This window comes from Carassius carassius, chromosome 32 (genome assembly GCF_963082965.1).
Source record: "Carassius carassius chromosome 32, fCarCar2.1, whole genome shotgun sequence".
Taxonomy (NCBI): domain Eukaryota; kingdom Metazoa; phylum Chordata; class Actinopteri; order Cypriniformes; family Cyprinidae; genus Carassius; species Carassius carassius.
Window position 1 is genome coordinate 20,072,082 of NC_081786.1, and position 23,158 is coordinate 20,095,239.

At 37.5% G+C, this 23,158-nt stretch overlaps 1 protein-coding gene across 2 annotated transcripts in view; it reads left to right on the top strand.

The window, feature by feature from the left end:
• The window catches only part of LOC132112942 (mitochondrial 2-oxodicarboxylate carrier-like), a 117,757-nt gene that overhangs the window by 92,469 nt on the left and 2,130 nt on the right, over window positions 1–23,158 (top strand). For both annotated transcript variants that reach the window (XM_059520704.1, XM_059520705.1), the window contains exons 4-9: window positions 6,448–6,531; window positions 13,402–13,468; window positions 16,554–16,613; window positions 18,752–18,859; window positions 18,982–19,146; window positions 22,000–22,181. In XM_059520704.1, coding sequence (XP_059376687.1) covers window positions 6,448–6,531; window positions 13,402–13,468; window positions 16,554–16,613; window positions 18,752–18,859; window positions 18,982–19,146; window positions 22,000–22,181 — 666 coding nt within the window. The remainder of the gene's footprint in view (window positions 1–6,447; window positions 6,532–13,401; window positions 13,469–16,553; window positions 16,614–18,751; window positions 18,860–18,981; window positions 19,147–21,999; window positions 22,182–23,158) is intronic.

Genomic DNA, 23,158 nt, shown 5'->3' on the forward strand with positions numbered 1-23,158 from the left:
CCATTCACAGAAATCTTAGAGAAACACAAATATACAAAGCACACACACAAAAATGTAAAAAAAAAATATATATATATATATACAATTTTTCTTTCTCAGAGTCAGAACACAAGCGGAATTATCTGACTTAGATCCCAGACGAGCCCCCACAAAATGTAGCCCTCCCACCGGGTAGAATCTTATGGCTCACAAGTTAGAAATCTATCTAGGGGATCTTGAATTTACCCACTACCACGGTAAAGGCACATTCTCTTCAGTCACAGTACAACTATAACCCAGATTGTCAGATTTATGTTTCTTCTTTTTCTGAAAATAATAAATTAATAAACCACTACTGTGTTTCCCGTTAGATAAAAAAAAATATTAACAAATCAATTCTTTCCACAGGAAATTACACAAAATTATGGCAGATCAATAAACATGTATTTATTCTTCTCCGGAACTCTTTTTTTTTTCTTTTTGTTTCTCTTTGAATTTCCAAATAATTCAATTTACAGAGTCAAAACCATGAATCTACATATCCTCAAAAAAATAATAATAATAAAATGTCAATGCAATAATGAAAATTTACCCAGCTGGGATTTTCAGTACACAGATGGCGCGCTAGTTGGAGCTCTTTGATGCAAAACCAGAGTACGAATCAGGACAACAAAAATTCCAGTTGTAGAAAAGGAACCTCAAATCCTTACTCCTCGCCGATATGATAACCAGCATCCATGATGACACATCCCACGATGACGCCAGAGTGGATTTCCATGAACTCCTCCCTCCTCGAACTGGTTAGATGCAGCCGCGAATATCAATATAAATCTCCCGATTTCAACTATCTCTCAGTGTTAAAGAAAAATAAACACACACTTAACGTGCACTCTCAACTAGATAGACCACTGCAAAGCTTATTTTCACCATAAACCAAAAAAAACCACAGGTATTTTCTTCCGGATTTCAAATGACTTACACAACTTATTATAACTTAAACTGCCACTCTGCACTCAAGAAATTAAACTCGGGAATATTCTTCCGGGTGATTTCACAATCTAAAACGAATAAAACAAATCAACGTAAAGATATAAAAATAAAACACGGAATCTCTCACGTGTGATCCTCGTGCTATTTTTCCTCCTTATGAGAAATGGAAAAAACACATTCTCTCGCCGAACTCTCTCGAAATCTTCTTTAGAGAATGTTTGACTCCAGATTCTAGAAAAGAACAGCTACTGTGACCAGGTACCAGCAGTGTGACCTCCTGCTGATGTCACTGCCATCACACATTATGACCTGGTATTAAACAGGTCTGCTTGAAGGAGTAGTCACAAACACCTTAATGCATTATGTTACAAACATACTAAATAAAGCAAAAATGTCCCAGTGTGCTGAAATGACCCATTTTAGAGACGCAGTAAACTGCCTGATGAAAACTCATTTGTCTCCTTTGTCTGTCAGACGCCTCACAGAATCTGTGACCCACTCCTTCAGAGTTTGGTTTTGTAGCGACCGTGTTCCTGCCAGGCAGGGGGTGAGAGGTGCAAATGTAGAGTTGTAATTCAGAGAGTCCGGTTTCTGTTGCTGAAGAAGCAGGGTGCAGTATTGATGACCGCGTTGTGCACTGTCCTGACCATCTGTCTAACAGCTACCAGTCTCCTGCTGTCTAAGGAGTCTCCACCATTCTCAGCCAGCCATTTCCTTACTTCAAAGCAGCCATAACTAAACTAGACTGAGACAGATTATCTCTCAATCAGATGTTTCTATTTCCGAAAAGTTTGTTTGGGTGTTCAATAAGAGTAAACAAACAATGAAATGTATTTATTTATTGGCAACATTTTACAAAAGGTTTATATGTATTAATATTACTTATGAACTTATGAATATGTATTAATATTACTTATGAACTTATGAATCTTTGTAACACAAAATAAATCTTTAAGAAAAAAAAAAGTCAGTAGAAAAGGGAAAATACTGGTCATTTTCTTGACATAAAGTGTTTAAAAAGTGTTCACATTTTAAGCAGTTGTGCTTTAATTAGCATGCTTAGCTGTTACATTAAATGCTGCTTTATGTTGGACATTTAACCACTTTAAAACACCTCCATTATAGCTGTTTTGTCTTTTTTCACAGTTATTTCAGCATACTGTCACATAGGTTTCATTTTTAGGAGGTGTGTCAAGTTAGAATTAGTCCACCTTTTAAACCCATTTTGCTCTTTTGTGTTAAACTCGTCTACCTGATTTAGAATGCAATAAAGGTAAGAAAGGTGTCCGATTGGGGTCATTTGAACACAAAACCTGCATATTTATGTAAAGCTTCCATAAGACCAATATGTCAAGTACAAATAACCCAGTGATTAGTAATTTGTGTTTCTTATAAGTGTTTGGAATGTCTTATCAGTTAGCAAAGTGAGACAATGTTTTCAAAAGAAGTCAAAAGAAGATTTTGACAACCTGAGGCACAAATCAGAAGGATTTTTTGGGGGTGATGTCAAACTGGTCATACTGAGGATGTCATTCCTTGTCCCACTCCCCCTCTTGGGCAGCCTCATTAACCAAGTCACAGTGGGCCAAGCTGGCCTGTGGTGCCACTGAAACCCAAGCTTTCCTAACCCCAGACCGAGACCTAGAAGCATGCCGTGTCACAAGCGCCATGACTTTATAGGGCCCTTTGCCCCATCTTCATCTTCTCTTCTGCTTTATCTCCTTCCCTCCAAAGGCTTAGCTTTATAGGCCACCTCCAGCCACGGGCCCAGCAGTATTCGCCTGAAAAGCCAAAAGAACAGAGGAAAGCAGCTATGTATGTCTGCAGTGAATCAAGACAGTTTAAAGAGAGAAATTTCCCTGTGGTTTTCCAAAAGCATTGCATTTCATTGGTTTTACATTTATATTCACCCCACTACTCAAGTATAAATGATGTTTTGCTTGTGTACAGTCTGATTAATGTAGTCACATAGAAATAATTGATATCCATGAGTACCATGGTCACAGAGGGTCGATAGGTCATCTTCCATATTGGAGCATTTAGGTTTAACCTCATGTACCATTGAAATGGATGTCTGCCATCTTTATGATCCTGCTCATTAAAATTAACTGTCTGGCTGTAAAAAATAGATTTCCCTTTAATGCTGCCTTCTGGATTCTCTTACGCACTGCTGATTGTGTGTAAAAGAAACCTTGCTCACGTGTGCTTTTTCCAATTTTACTTTCATTTCAGCTCTTGATGAAAGTGTTGTTTGTTCAGAGGCAGCAAATGGAAAGCATATTAACATAACTAAGAATTAAAGACTGAATAATTTAAATAAAATAAAAAATTCCATGACAAAAACATTGGTGAATAATTCAGTTTATAAAGAGATCAGCCATAGTGATATTTACCATTCTTACAGTTGAAAAAAAAAACCTCTTATTGTTCATGGACTTAGTGATTGAAGCCAATACATTGCCAAAAATTTACAATTCAATTCATAACAATTTTCCAGTAATTGTTTGCCTTACTTATATCACACAAAATTTAGTAATCATTGTACCAGACTGGAAACATAGATAGCAAATATCAAATGCCAACGGTTTCTAAATTTTCCTGTCAAAACTACAGTCACAGTTTCGGTTATAAAAGGGAAAAAGGAAGTCATACAAAAGTTATAAATGCCGCATTTGCAGGATGGTTTTTCGCTCATGGGACCTTGTTTATCATGGGGTTGATATTATAGTCAAAAATGAAATAATGCTCCATTCTTTGGGGGAATACCCTTTATTTAACAAGGCAGAATTAAGAGACCTTTTTAAAAGTTTGGCCTGCCCCTTTAAAGGCAAACCCATCAAAATCAAGCCTTTTGATCAACCTAGTAACCTCCCACCCTTCCCACAGGGCTTTTTTTAACACCATAATAATGAGGGTCTCAACCCATCAAGCCCGTCTTCCAGCAGGGCACAGCCCCCCTGTCGGACCCGGTGCTGCCCCATTGCATACAGGGTCTGAAAGGGGACGAGGCCCTAGCACTCGGCCTGGACCTGAAACACTTCTCTTCTGTCTATAAAAATACGAAGAGGAGGTGTTCTCCTGCTCCATATTCACATTTTCTTTCCTGTCAGAGCACTCAGAGTTCGCTATTTTACAGGGAGTTTGGGGTCAGGTGGAGATGGTAGGGTTATTTACCCCTGGTGCTCATTTCACCCGTAGAAACTCCACATTGGCGTTACCTTCACCCTCACCTGGCTATCTAGGATGGCGCGCTGGTCCTATAAAAACAGAGTACAGAAGGTCGTTGGAGGATTTTGATGAACTCACAGATATTGTCACCTGTAAGTATATCTTTTCTTTCTGGGTTTACTTTGAGGGGGATTCTGAGAGCCGGATCTTTTAACAAAGCCTTTGGGCTTTTTGCAGTTTGTTGACTTTACAACCGGGAGCTTGGCTACTAAGTCAACTGAATCAGCCCTAAACTCTTCTCAAGAGTAAATATCTATCTCTAAATCTGTCTAAAGGTTTCACTCCTGATCTTCTGACTGGAGGACTCATGTAAAAACAAAAGGTTCACCTTATCCTAAGCTTCTTTTCTATTCTGAACTTCTTTCAGTTAGCCTGGTTACGCTTTTTGAAAGTCCTGGGGCATCTTCTGCTATCATATCTTCCCCATTATCTTCCACTTCCCGGGTTGTGACGTTTGGTCCAAGGCTTTTATGACAGGGTAGGCAAGGGGCATGAGGAAATGAGGTGACCCTGAGGTCAGCAGTGAAGTCAGACAGCTGAAAGTGGACTGTGGCCCTGCCACCTCTGGGCTACAGAGGGTTGGGCCATCCCAGTGTACTACAGAAATGGAAACTCTGGCATTGGTGGGACAAGACCATCTTCGATCCTTGACCTTGCTCCCATGTGTCTTTAATTAGGGTGGATTTAAATTTGTTTACAAGCTCCACTGGTCTTAAATCTTTTGGTTCAGTGCCCCATCCTTTTGGGTGCCCCCATACCTACCCCCCCCCCCCCCCCCCCTCACTTGACTGCCTGTTGTTTCAGAGTCCCTCTTTTCTTCTTTCTCTTTAATATGGTGTTGGAAGTTCATTTATGATGCTTTTTTAACGGGTTCTTAGGCACGAGTTACAAGCTATTTGGGAATCTACAAAATTGGATGCTGGGGACACCTCTCTAAGATGTTAATCTGTTGTCGATATGAAAGGCTGCTCACCTCGATAAACCCTCTCATCCGATGGAACCAGGCCACTTTTACGGCCCCATCAGGCACCCGCCTGGATGACTTACTGCTGACCTCTTGACATGGCAGTCAAAGCCATATGAGGAGAATCTTTCTCATTCTGTGTCTTCCATCCTGAGTTCATCTATTCAAGGTTGGAGGCCAAAGGTTGGTTTATTTATCGTCTCTGTGTGCCCAAAAAGATACCCAGCCTGAACTCCTGTAAATTGTCCTGGCATGTTGGCCAATAAACAAATCCTAGCGTGTGGTGTCAAAGTACCAAAGATCTTACAGTTGCTTTGTCCATTTATTTGCGCTAAAACAGCTATATAGCATGAACCCTTGGTGGGGTGGTGGGGGTGGTGGGGGGGGGGTGAAGCAGTAAATCCCTTTCCACAAACTCGCACTCTGCACTGGTACCATGTTAAACATTTACACAGTTCAGTTGGTGCTTTATTAGGGAGTTACTAGCATGCTTGTTGCTACAAAAACATCTCTTGACCATTTGTATCATATTAAAAATTTACACGGAACTGCAGAACTGTTACCTACAGGTTACTAGCATGTTAGCGACAAAGTTAGCAGCTACAAGGTCTGTGGCTATAAGAGAAGCGAAGCTAATTGAAAAGGATGGGTTAAGTAAATGTTTGAATTTTCCGCTGTGCTAAAGGGGCAGAGAAAAGTCAGCACCGCCTCGGAATGAACAGAAGGCAGGAGGGAAGAGCGGTTTGGGTTTTGACAGATATCTTAAACTCATGTTGACACTATGCACAGATTAGCCAGTGTCCCACATTTGTTGCACACAGATAATTGATAGCATATGGTGGTCATGCTCTATGATCTCTCCTTCATGTAAATGAAAGAATGTTGACCGTAATGTATGTACAGCAGCGATATTTTTCAGAATTTATGAATTCTCAATCATTCTTCTTGTTTTTCTCAAATGTGAAATGTAGCCATTACATGCATGAAATACATTTGTTTAGAGGGAGGAAAAAAATGTTAAAATGTGTGTATGATCATGGTCTTTATTTGTTGTTCTATTTTTTTATATAAAAAATATGATTTCTTTCATTAGTTTATTATTATATTACAGCAGTATTTTGATTAGCATGTTAGCATGGTACATTTTTTGTAAGTGATTATAATCCATGGAATAGAGCTCACTTGTTGGAAAAGTTTGCTTAATATTTCTGATTCAATGTTTGTAAATTCATATTTTGTGTAAATCATGTCTTGTGGTGACCAGTTGGCATCTTTTCATTTTTCAGGTTTCAAATCCAAAGAGGCAAGGCTGACCCAAATAGCTATAAAGGCCTTGGAGACTGTTTCAGAACTATATTTCGCACTGAGGGGTAAGTGTCTGTCTGTCCGTTTTCCATTCATTTATCCATTTGTCCATCCATCCATCATACTGTATTGTATTGCAATACCATAAAAATTTTTCAGTAATTTAATTTATAATTTTATGTATGTAATCTACCAAGACGTATCAGACACCAAAATAAAACATAAAAAATAAACACTTTTAGGAACATTGTAGTTTGTATAAAATAATATGGAATTGTCTGGTGGTACAGCTTTTGTTTAGGTTTCCAATCTTGACCCTGTCCTTCATCACAATTCACTTTCTTTTGGAAATGCATCTTTACTTTAATTTGTTACTTTTAATTTGTAAATTTTCAGTTTATTACTACTTTTTTTGGAAGTGTGAATGACACTTTTGGTTTGTGATGTTTTCTTTTAGTACTTCTCATCTGTTGTTTTCTTGTGTTCAGTGTAAACTAGGCACACATGTCTGCTGTATGCATGGTAACAACATGCACCCGGTGACAGGGAATGTTTTGAGCTTGGAAAAGTAATAAGCTAAGCCTGGTGTACTAAAATCACAAACTTTAAGCCCACCTGCTCTGAAATATGCAGTGTGTCAATCTCAGACAAGCAAGTGAAGTCATAGGTTTGTATTAAGCACTGGCAGTGGCATGTTCAGCATGTCATGTTAACTGCCTCTGCTTATAGGAAATCACACATATGACGTAGTGTGCTTGGGGCAGAGACTTATCGGTTTCTGTCTCCCTTCTCCTTTTTTATTTTCCCTCCCCAAATGATTTGCTCTCCTTTCAGTTTTTTCTCCCCTCCCTCCGCCACACAACATGGCGTGTCAGATCCCAGACAGTGTGCAGACTTGAAAGAAAGCTCTGTTTATGGCAAGATGACAGCTTTACAGTGGATCTAAAGCTGATCCGCAGCAAGGTGTGAGAATATATGTCCACGTGTGGCCCCAGGTAATGCTGGCTAGCCATTGTGAGATCCATCGTACTTTCCCTCTCCACGGAGCTGTCATCGTCTGCATCCCGCAGGCCTCCCCTGCAGATTACGCCTCTTCTTTCTTCTAAACTAATTATCACCCTCCGACTGTTTGTGCTGTGGCTGGAATAACCACACAGTAGCCAGTAGCATGATCAGCCCCAGGCTGAACCACTTAGTTTTACATAAATGGTTACTGTTGTGAAATTATTATTGAAAATAAACATGCTCTTGCTGTATGGGCCAGCATTGCACTTTTGCTCTCGGTCCATATTTTGCTTCGTTCCTCCCCTCTGTGCGGTAGAAACCCAAGCCCTTCGGCTTCCACACACCAATTAGTTCAGAGCTGGAGATACATCTGTGAATTGGCTCAGAGTCTGTGAAATGTTATGAACATTCACTTGCGTCATGATATAGCATATGTGCATCATCATAGAAAGAAAGCACTAATAGTTTTAGATCACATATATAAATAGCTTGATTGTGCATAATTATTTAACAGTATGTGTCTTAGCCAGTGATTTATAGAACAAAAAAACAATAATTTATTCCTGTGATGGCCAGCTGAATTTTCAGCAACCATTACTCTAGTCTTCAGTGTCACATAATCCTTCAGAAATTATTCTGACATGCTGTTTTTTTTTTTTTTATCGAAAACAGCTATTGAAAACTGAGCCACATTTTTTCAGGATTCTTTGATGAATAGATAATATATGAGTCATAGACATATACATTATTTTCAGCATAGTTTTCTGGATTTCTTTAAAATAATAAAACTTATGTTGTAAATGAAATGCATAAAAACATATATTTGAAATTTCTGACTGTTTTAGACTATTTCCAAACAGGAATGTTGTATGACTGATGTTTCCTGTAAACACAAAAAAGGAAGGCTTATGTTGTTGCGATTGTTACAGAGAGGAGCAAGGAATGCGGAGACAAGGAAAATGCGAATCAAATACCAAGCAGGCAGGAGACACACATAGCACATCAAGGTAGATATATAACACTGGAGAAGGGAACATAGGGCAGACAAAACTTTAAGTACAGGACTAAACTAGGTAATTAATGAGACACATCTGAACCAAATGAGACAATCACACATTGGAGAAACTGGGTCACGGGGAGCATGTGGGGAGAAAAACACACACAGACAGTCCATGGGCGTCAAATATGTTGCTTTTAGATTTTTCTTATAGTAAATATATATGTATATGTAATTAATACCATATTTATCTTTTACAGTTTTAAGTTGCATACCCTGAAATGAGTAGTTATGGCAGTTAGTAAGGTTGTTTTAAAGGTTAGGTATGGGGTAGAATCAAGGAATCTAAAATATCATCATGCAGAATAAGTCATTAATATGTGCTTTTTTAAGTGCTAATAAACAGCTAATATGCATGCTAATAAGCAACTAGGCAATTAACTGATGAGTTGGTATTCTACTTTGCCTGTCATGTTTGATTTCAAGCCAAATCTCAAGAAACGCCCCTGCTTCTCATCTCCCCACTCCTTGATTTATGAGCCTGGAGCCATTGTGCTGCCCCAATGTCAAGGTCAAAGGCACAAGAGGCAAATGACAATATTTGCAGATCAAGCATTCAGGTTGTTGACAAGGGATAAGACAGGAAGAGCTCAAAGTCACCCAGTCCACCACGTAAGATCACAACTGTATGCTTGCTTACAGCAGACAAAGACCGAAATGTATATATTCCATATACATTTCCCCGTCAGCCCAGTGATTCAGTGATGGCCGGCCCCATAACAGGGATCAAACATTTTGCCTCGTTATACAATTTTATTAATGCATCATTTCCTTCCTCTGCTTTTGTTATGTTGAAGGATGTGGCTATGGGTTGAATGGGAGAGATGGGGTTTGATGCAAATCAAAGACAAATCACACCTATACAAACTCCAGCAGCTGGACCCACACGTACCTAAATGTGTGAGCATTTGCTTATGAGGGCCAACTGCGTGCTTACATTTAGAGTCAAATTGGCATTCAGGCATAGTCAAACCAGGCGTAGTCAAATGGGGTCCTAAGTGCGTGTGTAACAAATTGGAGCTTTATCTCACCACCTGATGTTTCTTAGACTGACCACACCCGGGAAACACGCGGCCGCCGTTTGCATGTGCTACAAGGGGGGCATCAGGAGGGGGGCTTCCGTTTCGCCAGACAAAACCCTGCATGTCGGTCCCACTCTGCCAGACACTTTCGTTAGACACAATGCCTCTCTGTTTCCATTTCACCTGACAAGTGAGGCTTGTGACATCTCTGACACATCGTGATGCTGGTGAAATCGAGATTGTTTGTCATCTAATGAGATGTGTGGTAGTAATTAGCCTTGGGTCAGAGGTTTTGGAGTGGCGGTCACGGCGTGGGCAAATTCGCTCGCTAATCGCCTCATCTCTGTTCGCAGAAACGATAATGTTTACACCCCAACTAAATCAGCCGAGGACATCTCTGTTGACTGCTGGGGCATGTTTTCACAATACAGCGACAGAAATTCACATGCATTTGTCACGCTACTCTATCCACCCTGTCCACACACGTGTGTTCAATATCAATACATGCTAGAACTGATAGAGAGAAATCTGTTTCATTCTTACCCGTCCCCTCTCGGGATGTATCAACCATCTTATACGCATACATGGATGTTACCTGATCCTGATCTGAAGCTTTGGTTATTAGTAAGGCTGTTCATGTTAAAGGGGTAGTTCAACCAAAAATGAAAATCCTGTCATTAACTTTCCCTAATGGCTTTGTGTGTGTGTGTGTGTGTGTGTGTGTGTGTGTGTGTGTGTGTGTGTGTGTGTGTGTGTGTGTGTGTGTGGAACATACAAGAACCTTCCTCACTGAGCTTTCCAAGAACAAAGCATTGTTTATACATTCAAAAACAATCAATTGACTTGTGATACTATTTGTAATGGCAATCTAATGCCTTTTTATAATCAGAAAATAATATAAAAACATTTAAAAATTAACAATAGCCTTTTAATAAATGCTGTGAAAGTATTATTTATTGTTAGTCTATGATATCTGTTATTTATGTCAACCAACCATTGTATTGTATTGCCAAAATAATGCTATTGATAGCAGTTTAGTTATGATCAATTTGATTAGAATCATATTATGTTACTCTTTCTTTCGTTTGGCAACCCGTATACATTATATAACTTTGAGATATTTCATAGAAAGTTGTAGAAGCATGATTAAATTTGTTGGTAAAAATACTAATGACTGCATTGATTTACTCATTGTTTTTTTGTTTTGTTTTTTATTTCTAGATAAACTAATTTCATTTCTAAACAAAATGGTATAATCTTCATTCTTAACTTTAATTCTTTAAAATGGACATTATGTGGACTTCAAAGAATGAAATCATCTTTTGATTTCTATGATTACAAGTCTTTAAAAAAAAGTCTAAAAGACCTGTTGATTTTAAACATAAATATTTATTGTCATCCCTACTAACCAATTGTATCACACCACAATAAATCCAAAGACAGACCTTTTCCTTTTGACATATTACTACAATACCGAAACTACACACACAATTCTAGGTAAATGTTAGCTCTTTACCATACCGCTGAGTTTTTGTGTGGGAGAATGAGAAGACAGAAGAAAAACTCAGGTGTTTCCCTTGCTCAGGCTTGTCCTGACTTTCAGATTGACAGAAAGCATAACAGAGTCAGGTTTCAGCTTCAGAAAAAGTACATGTGCTCTCCAAACAATGTCTGCTTCTCAAAGTGCACATGTCTGCATTTAGGGGTGGTAAGAACGTGCTGAAGCATTGATCAGACTGGAATCTCAATATGCGGACACTTATTTTGGTTGCCGTTTGCTTAAGTAGGCTGTGAATGTCCATGAGATCCTGTATGATATTTAAATTCAAAGAAAATATTGGACTGTCACCAAAAAAAAAAACATTTCTGTTTAGATACAGCATGGTAGGTCAACACATTTGGATCATTTACAGTTTGAGATACAATTTGTGCCGTTACAACGTTAAACTCATATCACGACAGTTATGCAACTAGCCTTGATATAAGTTTATGGTGATATCAAGATTAATTCAAACAAATTTCAGCTTTCTATGAATATCCAAATAAGAAAAGATATTAGTGATAAAACAGTTGGAAAACAAGGACTGTTTGTGTTCATTTGCTTATCATACAGATACCTGTCACAGGTTACCGTCTATGTCTATTTGCACTTCTTACTCTATTATTTGATCTCTTAAAGCTGTTTTCTTTGATGCAATACTATGACAGTTCTTAAGAACTCATTATTAATTATATAGCAGAAGCTGAAGAATCTCACCCGTTTTGATACTAATGCCAAGAGATGATTTGGCTGTCTTAATCTTTTCAGACATTGAAAACCAAAAAATGTAGTTCCTTTGGTTGAGGGCTTTTGTTTTTCATTTATAAGTGCTTGTTTGTGTGTTTAGACCAGTTTAACCTGTTCTGGTTTGGAAACAGTACCCTGGAAACAGTAGTGCATTACAACCGAAGCTGAGCTCAATGCATGGTAATGGGGGTGGATTTCCATAGTAGTCTTGCATCAAAGAAGGATTCAGCATTCTTATGTGTATCACCATGAGTGAAGATGTAAAATAGTTGCAAATATTAGTCATTTTTTCTGTGTATTACACTTAAGACACTTGGTCAATTACTTAAGCCAGTTTGACACATTAATACATTATTAATACCAATAAGTATTAAGCCTAAACGCAAATTCAGTCAAGATTCTTCTAATAATTCCGCTGCAGCAAACTACATATACAAACTATATAGAATCAATGATGTAACCGCCGATAAAGGATTGTTCCAAACCAGCTGATGATTAGTGATGATTATATTCTGTCAGTAAAAAAATTTGGTGGAGAAACATTCTTGTGTTGAATTTGGCACTGTCAAAATTAATGTGACGGTCATGCATTAACAGTTAGTGGTGACATTTAAGCATTTAACCCTATGAATCACCCATAGTTTAATACAGGGTTGCCAGATCCATGGTTTTTCTCTACACCAAACATTATTTGTAACATGCCTCCCATTCTAGGGGAAGTTGTGGCCTAGTGGTTAGAGTTTGACTCCTAACCCTAAGGTTGTGGGTTCGAGTCTTGTGCTGGCAATACCACGACTGAGGTGCCCTTGAGCAAGGCACTGAACCCCCAACTGCTCCCCGGGCACCACAGCATAAATGGCTGCCCACTGCTCCAGGTGTGTGTTCACGGTGTGTGTGTGTGTGTGTGTGTGTGTGTTCACTGTTGTGTGTGTGCACTTTGGATGGGTTAAATGCAGAGCATGAATTCTGAGTATGGGTCACCATACTTTGCTGTATGTCACGTCACTTTTTTTTGTAAATCCAATAATCACAAAGAGCTTTGTGCTTTCTTTCTTCTGATAGGAAACAAATCTCCTTTGTTTTAAAATTCTGTCAATTCTATCATAAAATTCAAACAATGAGTGCCTTTTTGACGTGCATAAATGTGACAAGACAGATCGCTGCAGACTTTTCCACTTTAATGCAAGTTATATTGCCAAATGAACACCAGAATTTCTGTTGAAATATATAGTACAGCTCATCAAAATGTATCAGTATTTAGATTTTTTGCACCCCTCAGATTCCAGATTTTCAAATAGTTGTATCTCGGCCAATTATTGCCCGATTCTTATAAACCATACATCAATGGAAAGCTTATTACGAAAAAAAAATTTTGTGGTCCAGGGTCAAATTTAGCATGTTCAACAGTTATTCTGTTTTGAATCAAATATCCTTTGATATGCAAACAAATCTTTTGTTTCTGTACACATTTACTGTACACATAATCGTCTAAATGACATTTAAATGTTGTTTGTCCATTTTTTATGTGTCTCAAACCCAATGAGGGATGTTTTTTCCTCAACAGAGTGTACGGCTTCTACAAGGGAATCCTTCCCCCCATTTTGGCCGAGACCCCAAAGAGAGCAGTGAAGGTAACAGGAACCACATTTGACTCTGAGCTTAAACTCATCACTTAAACCATACACACTCTGATCTTTGCAACCTGGCCTTCCGAGTGTAAACATACACACAGACCACATTCATATGTCCTCAACATACCGGCTTTAGCCAGGAGGATCAAAAACACTCATCCCCTCCTTATGTTTGTCGTCATGCCACATGTGTTTGCTGTTGAGAACTCCCAATATTGACCTACATGGCCAAAGATTGCTACCGGCCTCACTTTAGTATCATGTATAAACAGTATATATATACACTCTTGAGTTAAGATGAGCACTTACTGTGGCTTAAGGCCTTTGGGTATGGGCACCTCCAAATGGGTGTCTGAAAGGAGAGCGAGCACATCAATGTCTCACTTTTCCAACCTAAAAAATCATCTCAAAGGGGGTTTCGTTCCGTTATTGGAAAGTTTTTGGATAGGTAGACTTTAATAGTTTGTCATAATTCAGATTTGACCACATGAATTCACATGGGAATTCTGTCATCATGTAATCGTTTTAAATGTCATTCAACTCTTTCGACTTTCTTTCTTGCTAGAAACACAAAAAGAGAAATTTGAATAATAAACGGTTCACTTTCTTCCAGTGAATGGGGCCTGGAGATTATAGCCATTTCTCAATACCAAGTACACAAAGTTCAGACATGCGTCCTTGGTAGTTGGACTTGATAACGTCAGTCAGCTCGCCTTGGCTACTGCAGTTATCTACAATACAACAAAATATGATATCAAGCACCACTACCTCTTTTTGTTTTCATTTAAGCATATTAATAGCCGCAGAAATTTAGCTCAGTGAACATATATTTTACAGTGAAACGAAATATTATATGAAACAGCATTGCCTCTTTTCTGTTTCATTTAAAATATTAATAGCCACAAAAACATACATGCATTGCAATAAAACAAAATGATATCAAACACCACAGCCTTTTCATTTTCTTCAAAATATAAGACACAACCCTCTTTTTGTTTCATTTTAAAAATATAAAACATAATTATATGTGGTTAAGGTAATATGTGCAAAGTTACTCTGATTACCCTTTGAAGTGGCCAGGTTTGAGCAATTCAGTTTGGAAAGACCCTTCAATATGGCGGCCATGATTGTTTTCACTCTGAAGAGCCCTTTGGCGGGTGATATATCTCGTTTGGAATGCACAGAAATTCGCGCAAGTCACCTCTGGATGCATCCTTGATAAAAGGGGCAGAACAAGAACACATCCAGGGACTTGTTCTTGGCTAGATGTGAATTTTGAATTGTAACAGTACTTGGGCGACAACTGATGACATTTCACAAGTCCACAAGAACACAAGTACAGACAAGAACGCATATTGAGAAATGGCCTATAAGTTTCAAAAGGGCACAAAAGCATCATAAAAGTAATCCATACTTTACTTGTGTGACTTAATCTAAATCTTCTCAGGCCATACATTCTTAAAAAGAAAGGTTTCAAAAGGATGTGTTTTCATAGTGATCCCATAGAACAATTTTTTTGTTCTTCAAAGAACCTTTCAGTGAACAGTTCATAAATATAACAATTTTCTTCTTTTTAGTGTAAAGAACATTTTAACAATCTAAAGAAACCTTTTCCGATATAAATAACTTTTTGTGTAATGGAAAGGTTTAACACTTTACTTTAAACCTTTATGTATACTGCATTATATATATTTATTAATGCATTATTATTATTCATAATGTGTGGTGTAATACATGAAATCTTGTCAGAAATAATTATAACCCAATTTAAATTGCATATTGTAACAGTAAATTGATAAGTGTTATGATGTATTAATTGTGGTTACAATTATTCATGAGATTGTACAATGCATTATAAGGTGCATTACAAGGCATAAATCATGCATTAAAACTACTTTTATAATGCATTATGCATAAAGGCTTTAAGCAAAGTATTACCAAAAGTTCTATGGATGTTAAAGGGTTAGTTCACCCAAAAAATTGGTAATTTTCCCCGGAACTGGTTCGTTTACAACATTGAGCACAAAATAGATTAAAGTGATTATTAAATTTTGAATATGAATATTTTTCTTACAAAAAAGCATCAGTTCGCTACAGGAGGCCTTTGTTCACCCCCAGAGCTGTGTGAGACACTTTTCTTTTTATTGATGGGCACTTTTTATTTGAAATCTTTTGGACTGAAGCAATACAACACCCGCTGACTGCAATGATAGAGCTTGAAAGATCGAAGACAATTTTTGATATAACGCGACTGGATTCGTCTGAAAGATTAAAGTCATATACTCCTAGGATGGCTCAGGGGTGAGTAAAACGCAGCCTAATTTTCATTTTTGGGTGAACTATCCCTTTAAATGTTCTTCATGGAATCATCATCATGCTAATAAAGAACCTTTATTTTGAAAAGTGTGTGGCCTACTATTTTATTTTATTTTTTTTTAGATATTTTTGGTGAAAGTGAACAAAAAAGGGCTATGGAGTATGCTAGATTTTTCTGTTTAAATACTGGTCTGTTCATCACAAAACTATTGTATAACTTAGGAAGACTACAGAAGAATATAGTGCAGAAGTTTTATGGCATATTTTGGATTATGGTGTATTCTGGAGTATTTTGGAGCTTGATGCCCCCAGTCCTCACTCACTTTAATATTATAAAGAGTAGCTAGGATATTTTTCAGAATTCCTTTTGTTTACCACAGAATAAATCATATGGATTTGTAACGACATGAGGTTTAGTAAACGATGACAGAATTTTCTATTCATTTCAAATTGATCCATGAATCCATGATGCTCCCAGTCTGTTGATTTAAACCTACTAAACCATCAGTCTTACTGGATGTTTTATAATCTAATATCTGTCAAGCTGAGCAAATCTTTACTGATATATAGAATTATAAATTGTCCTGCTAGTCGCCTATGTGTTTTTGTATTTGCTCAGTGTCATGTTGACAGCTTGAGTGTTCTCATTCACTACAGTTGAGCTCTGTTTGCTTAGGGTGTGAGCATTCATCTTGTCTGCGTGCATGTATGTGAATGCATGTTGCGTCTGAAAACACTTCCTGACAGGTTGCCCTGATCTTCTTTGCAGTTTTTTACTTTTGAGCAGTACAAGAAGCTGTTGAGCTTTACTCCTATATCACCCGGAATGGTAAGTCATCTGATATCTCAAGCGAGATATGCACAAACACACATAGTCATTGATACTATACACACAATCACATTCACAGTCAAGTGAAGCACTCTCCTCATTACATGGCATGCTGGCAGCGGGAACCAAGTTTAATTGAGATGAATGCTGCTCAGCGAGGCATGTGAAAGATAGCCCATTACTTTGACAGCGGTCTATCAATGTGGCAGTAGGCTTGACAGCTGAGCCTGGCAGCGGATCTTGCATCCATGGCTTCGTCGAACAGCCAAGAAGAGGCAAAACATTCACCTGCCTTATCAATCACACCTGTCTCCGCCCACTCTAGCTAGAGATGTCAATCCACACAGAGCCCACGGGCGCTGGGAAGATTGATGTACGGAGTGTGTGAGTGAGATCCTCTGCAAGGCAGTAAGTGAATTCCACATAGTGACTGAGCTGTGGCTCCGCCCCTCGGCTGAAACCTCTCTGAATGATTGATGAAGACATGCAGTAATATGACAAATAAAAAATGAAAGAGCGGATGGCTGGCTCTGTAAACACGGTCAAGGAGATGTCCGGTTTTCAGACAGAAAAATGAGTAATGAGGCTGTCACACTGTCTTGCAGTGTATGCAAAAGCTTGTATACATGGCTACACATACAGACATACAAAAACACAAAATGTGCAAGTGTAGTCATCACACACACAATTTCGTATTAATCGAGGGTGTGGTATGGACTATCCCCAGCTCAACTTATGCAAACACACTCAAAGATCTCCTTTGTCACTCTTCAAGTAGACCTGAAGCCTGCAGAGATACAGGTCAAGCGCTTGAATGGAGAGCCACTAATCATAAGAATAAACCCATACCACATATTTTATTAGTCTGTTTAGTGGGGTTAATCTTCCTCAAAATTACTGATGGAAATGTTTGTTGATTAATGTCTTTATTTTTGTTGACAACGAGATAAAAATGCACTATGATGATGATTAAGTGATCGTACTAAACATGCTGAAATGTAGGACAAGAACATTATAACAGTGCAATATATTACCAATTCACTGACAATGAGAAGAAAAAAATCATTTAGTTGTATTTAAAAAATAATGTAAAATATATAATTTATCAAATAGTCTGTGTGGGGTTGGGGTGGGGGGGTCGAAATGGGCAATAACAACTATTCAAGTATACTTTTTTATTTCAAACAAATGCTCTTCTTTTGAGCTTTCTATTCATCAAAGAATCCTGAAAAAATATTTATTAAAATTTCCATAAAAATATTAAGCAGTAAATGTTTTTATAATAATAAGATATGATATTCATAATAAGTTTATGATCGGAGGAATAAATTACATTTTAAAATGTATTTTAAAAAATCGGTTTAAAATTGTAATATTCACAATGTTACCGTTTTATTGTTTGTTTGTTTTTTGTATTATTATTTAAAAAAAAACAGTCTTGGTGAGCATAAGAGGCTTTACATAAAAATAAAACACAAAAAAACGTAATGCTATATTCAACCTCTAAGGCACTGAAAATGTTTGAAACATATTTAAACTGAACATTATACGTAATTTGTGCCTGATACGGTCAGACACTGCAGTCAGACATTGTAGTCATGTCAAATATATAACCAATTAATATGGCATGGCAAAGCATTAACTAAACTGAAATGACCTTTCAGTTGCTGTAGGGTCAGTGCTTCTCTGTGCAGCTAGTATAAAAATATGAAAGCTTTTTCTGTCATACAGTTGAGTTGAGTTGTTATTGCAACATACATATATATTGCAAGTAATTTATCTTTGACCTAGTCATTTTGTCTGAGCCAGTTCATTCATCTTTGATTCCTGTCTGTGTTTCCTTTCTAACCCCTGAGAATGATTGACAGTGGCAGTTTCATTCATTCATTTGTGGGTTAAAGTCAAGCTCTGCGTGTGGACAAACACGTTTTTAAAAGGCTAAGTGTCACCGTAGCATTGTTCCTTTGAGTTATGAGATTTGTGTGACATACCTGAAGTGTTGACTGGTCATTTAAAAAAATACAGTCTGTTCTGAATTAAACACAAAGCGACTTTCTTTATAGTCTCTGTGTCTTTCTCGTTTGTCATGTGGCGTCATGTTCTCTTGTAATATAATTCTGCCTGCTTAAATATGTTAGGCTCTCTCTGTGGCTGGCCTGGGGTCAGGGTTAACCGAGGCTCTGGTTGTAAATCCATTTGAAGTAGTGAAAGTGAGCCTACAGGCCAACAGGGATTCATTCAAAGTGGTAAGAGACTACAGCTGTTAATTGTCGTATTGGTATTGTTTTTGCCTTTGTTGTGTCACAAACATCTTTGTCATTCGTTCTGAGGGCTCTAATGTTATTGCTCTCTGTTTTTCTCCATGCAGCAACCATCTACATTTGCACAGGCCAGAACCATTATAAACACAGGCGGCTTTGGTCTCCGTGGGCTTAATAAGGGCCTGACCTCCACCCTAGGACGGCATGGCGTTTTCAACATGATCTACTTTGGTTTCTACTTTAACGTTAAAGATGCCATACCTGCCAGTCAGGTAAAAAAAAGTGTCAGATTTTTGGAAAGTTCACCCAAAAATTATAGTTCGTCCATTTACTTACCCTCATGTCATTCCAAACCTGTATGGTGTTCTTTCCATCTGCATCTGCAAACAAATGACACTTTTAAAGCTTTTCTCACAAAACTTTTTTGTCTTTGATGCGATTGACATTTGCATACTTTGTTTCATACTATGAAAAAATCTTTTACATGTAAAAGATAAATGCAGATCTGTATAAATCATATCTTACTATTAGAAGAAATACAGATGGAAATAATCTGACAATGCAGTCTTATCTTATCTATAGACATTTTCAATTTAGCTGTATTTCAAAGTTCAAAAGACATGTGACCAATAGAAGATCAATACATCATGGCATGATGTCTTAGGTGAATTAACACTTCTGTTGTATTCTTGAAAATTGGTCAAACTACTTCTTTCTGCTTGAAATTTTAAGGCCACCTCTTAATTTAGGGTGATATGATCCGAAAAGATATTAGACCATCTTAACAGAAATGTAGCATTTTTTAATGAATTGTATCTTTTCTTGTAAACGTATAAGAAAAACATTTTCCTTTTATATTACATGCATATTTCATATAGTTATAGTTATGATACATAAAGGTTAACATTTGCCTTTCACATGTATTCTTTCAAACCTTTCATAGGTGGAAACTACAGGAATTACAATGTTGTTCATCTCCGAACATTTTAATTTGAGATGCAAGTCTAAAAGTAATACAAAAGCCAGAGTTTGTTAAATACTTATTTTATTATTATTATTGTTAACCATTATTTAACCAGGTAAGTCCGTTGAGAACCATTTCTCATTTACAATGATGACCTGGCCAAGAGACAGCATAAAAGCAGGCTGATGACTGAGCATGTCGCCTAGCAAATTAAAGAAGGGATCAGTCATGCACATCAGCAGAGAGCGAGAGAGAGAAAGAGAAGGAGTGGGAGGAGGAGGGGAGCTGCTAAGATAAACCTCACTAATACCTTCCCTGTTTGCTCTCCATCACATCCTCAAAGGTTCAGATTACACATCCGGCAGGGCTTAACTCCCAAACAAAAGTTAATTTTGTTTAATGGAAACGTTACCATACGCCTGCTCCACATGTATAAACTGGAGCATTAGATTTACTCAAATGAACTAATTGGAAGCAGACTGAGGTATTTGTTTGGGGGGGGGGGGGTACAGTTGAAGTCTCACTGAAGATTAGTATTACCCCTTCATCTGGTGCTAAGATCATCATTCCATGAGAAGCCAGAAACCTCCAGCGCTCAATCATGCAACAGGACAGAGATCACCGTCCCTGATTTGACTCTCTATTGCAAAGAAAATCTCTCTGCTTTTTAGGTGGAGCATCTACTTCCTTCAGTATTTTCAAAGAAACCAGTCATTCACTTTGGGATTAGGATCCAAATCAGTAATCGTTCTCAAGGGGTATCAGATCCTGAACAGACTTCAAGATATAAGGAGCATTCGATATGAAACCAATCACTCTTTTCTGAGGACATCGGTAAAGTGTGCTGCAAATGTAATGGTGTTGAAGGGAGTGATTCGTGTGGAAACTATACATAAGGCGGAGTGCTGTTGTTACACATCGACGCTCCTCCCCTGCAATGCGATGTTCAGGTTTAGTTCTCGATGTTGCATGTCGCTGCTGGGCTGCTGTCATTTGTAAAAAAATATCCTGGCCAATTAGATCTCAGAGCTGCACTGGTTCAGGCTTCTTTTTGTACAGTAATACACCAGTGTCGAGTCGCAGCCCAATTACCCAAATTGTCCCCATATGCTTCCCAGTCTGCCTGCATGAACTCTGTTTATAAATCCTCTCCCAAAGTCTACCCTTGGTCATGTGACCCACTTCAGCCAATAGAAAAGCCTCGCTCTTCTCATGAAACTCTAATCTGGGCCCCGCTACCATAAAATGATCTGAGGTTTTATTCCAGCTTTGCCATTACATCCTTGACTCCATGCCCCGTTTCTTTCACTTCTTTCTTTAGTCCTCCTTTCACTCGCTCACATTTTGTCCATCTGCATTTTCATATCTCTCCTCCTTATTAGCTCCTTTATCTGCTTACATTGGCTTTTATGCATTAATTTGCATTTCGTATCAACTAGAGTGTTATCTCAGAATTTTGAATAATATGGCTCTGACTATAACTGTCATTAAACAGCTATTGTTTTATCATTAAAGGGATAGTCCAGTTAAGTGTAATCTACAGCAATTATTTCAGTAGTTTATTTAGATATGTCCCTCTTTTTTAATAAAAAAAGGCAAATTGAGGTACAGTGAGACACTTACAATGAAAGTGAATGGGGCCATATTGTAAAGCTAACTCATTGTTTCAATTATGTAGCGACAAGAAATAATTATTTTAGTCTGAATAAAATGACTTATTATCCTTTTCTGTGTGAAGTTATAACCAATTTTATTTCTACTTTTAAATGTTCTTTTATATATATATATATATAAAGGACCGGTCAAAAACTGTTTGCGTTTATCAACATCATCCCACAAATCCTGTCTTTAACTTGTAGAATATTCCTTTAATTTTATGTTTAAAAGTTAACTTTTAGACTTGTGGACCACTTTATTTTACAAATTTAATTGCACAATTTTATTTTAACTTTAGAATATTCCTAGAATATTCCTTTTAAACTCTTCAGCAAACATTAAAGCAAAGCATTGTTTGTGCCCTTCAAATACAGGAAATGTGTGTTGATCATCATTTATCATCTTATAAGCAAACTCCAAATAGTTCCCAAGCTATAGCAAAGCTCTCGCTCTCGCTCTCGCTCTCTCTACCTCAAATTTATCTCTCTGTCTTTATGTATGCCAGGACCCTCGACTGGAATTCATGAGGAAGTTTGCTATCGGTTTGGTGTCAGGAACGGTCTCATCCTGCGTGAACATTCCTTTCGATGTCGCTAAAAGCCGTATCCAGGGTCCTCAGCCTGTTCCAGGGGAGATCAAGTACCGCAGCTGTTTTCAGAGCATGGCTCTTGTGTACCGTGAGGAGGGGTAAGGTCATCACCCAACAACTAAAGGTGTCAAAATTACACCCGACTAGAGGCATTAAACCACACAAACTGCCATGAGGTTCACCTACAAGAAAAATGATCCAACATTTTATGTTTATCCTCTGCCCAAAGGGGACAGGAGGGCAAGTTTTGACAACCAGCAAATTTAAGCACGCTCTAAATCTCAGTGTAATTATGTTTTCCTTTTGATCTGAGCTGTAAGCTGGAATTATAAAAATGAGCACTTTGTGTCACTTCTTTTGTCTAGATCTACTTAAATTACATAAAGTTTACTTAACATTTTTAGTGGATACTTGATCTGTATCCATAAACTGGATGGTTATGTTTTACCATGTGCATATCGCATCCTAAAACGTAGAAAATTAATAATGGATAAATTATATAAGGCCACTTTTTTTTCTACTAATAAAGTATACAAAAATGAATTCATACACAGTGACTAAAATACACATCTTCTGTGATGAGCATGTTTTAAAAAAATGTATATATAATGTATTTATTTACTTATTTATTTTTACCATAATGTAAAAATATGAGGGTGCTACAATAAAGTCTATTAATAAAGTATACAAAAAAGAATTAAATGCAATCCATACACAATGATTCACTTACACATCTTTTGTGAGTAGCATGTTTTGAATATCAAATTTAAAACAAATTTGAATATTTATTTTATTTATGTATATACTTTTTTTTGCCATGAAGCGAACTGTATAAAAGGGCTACAATTATGTCCATTTTTGGAATGATCTTTTGTTATTTCTTTAAAATAATAATGATAACTTGCTTCACTGCTTATAAATATGTGAAAAGTACTGAGATTGTTTTATAATAGATAAATATGTTGGCATATTATGACAAATAAGAATAAGACCTAATGCTCAAAAAGGGCATTTAAAGGAAGACCTTCTGCAACAAGCGTGATATCAGCTGGCATGTTGGTATAACTTGTGTGCA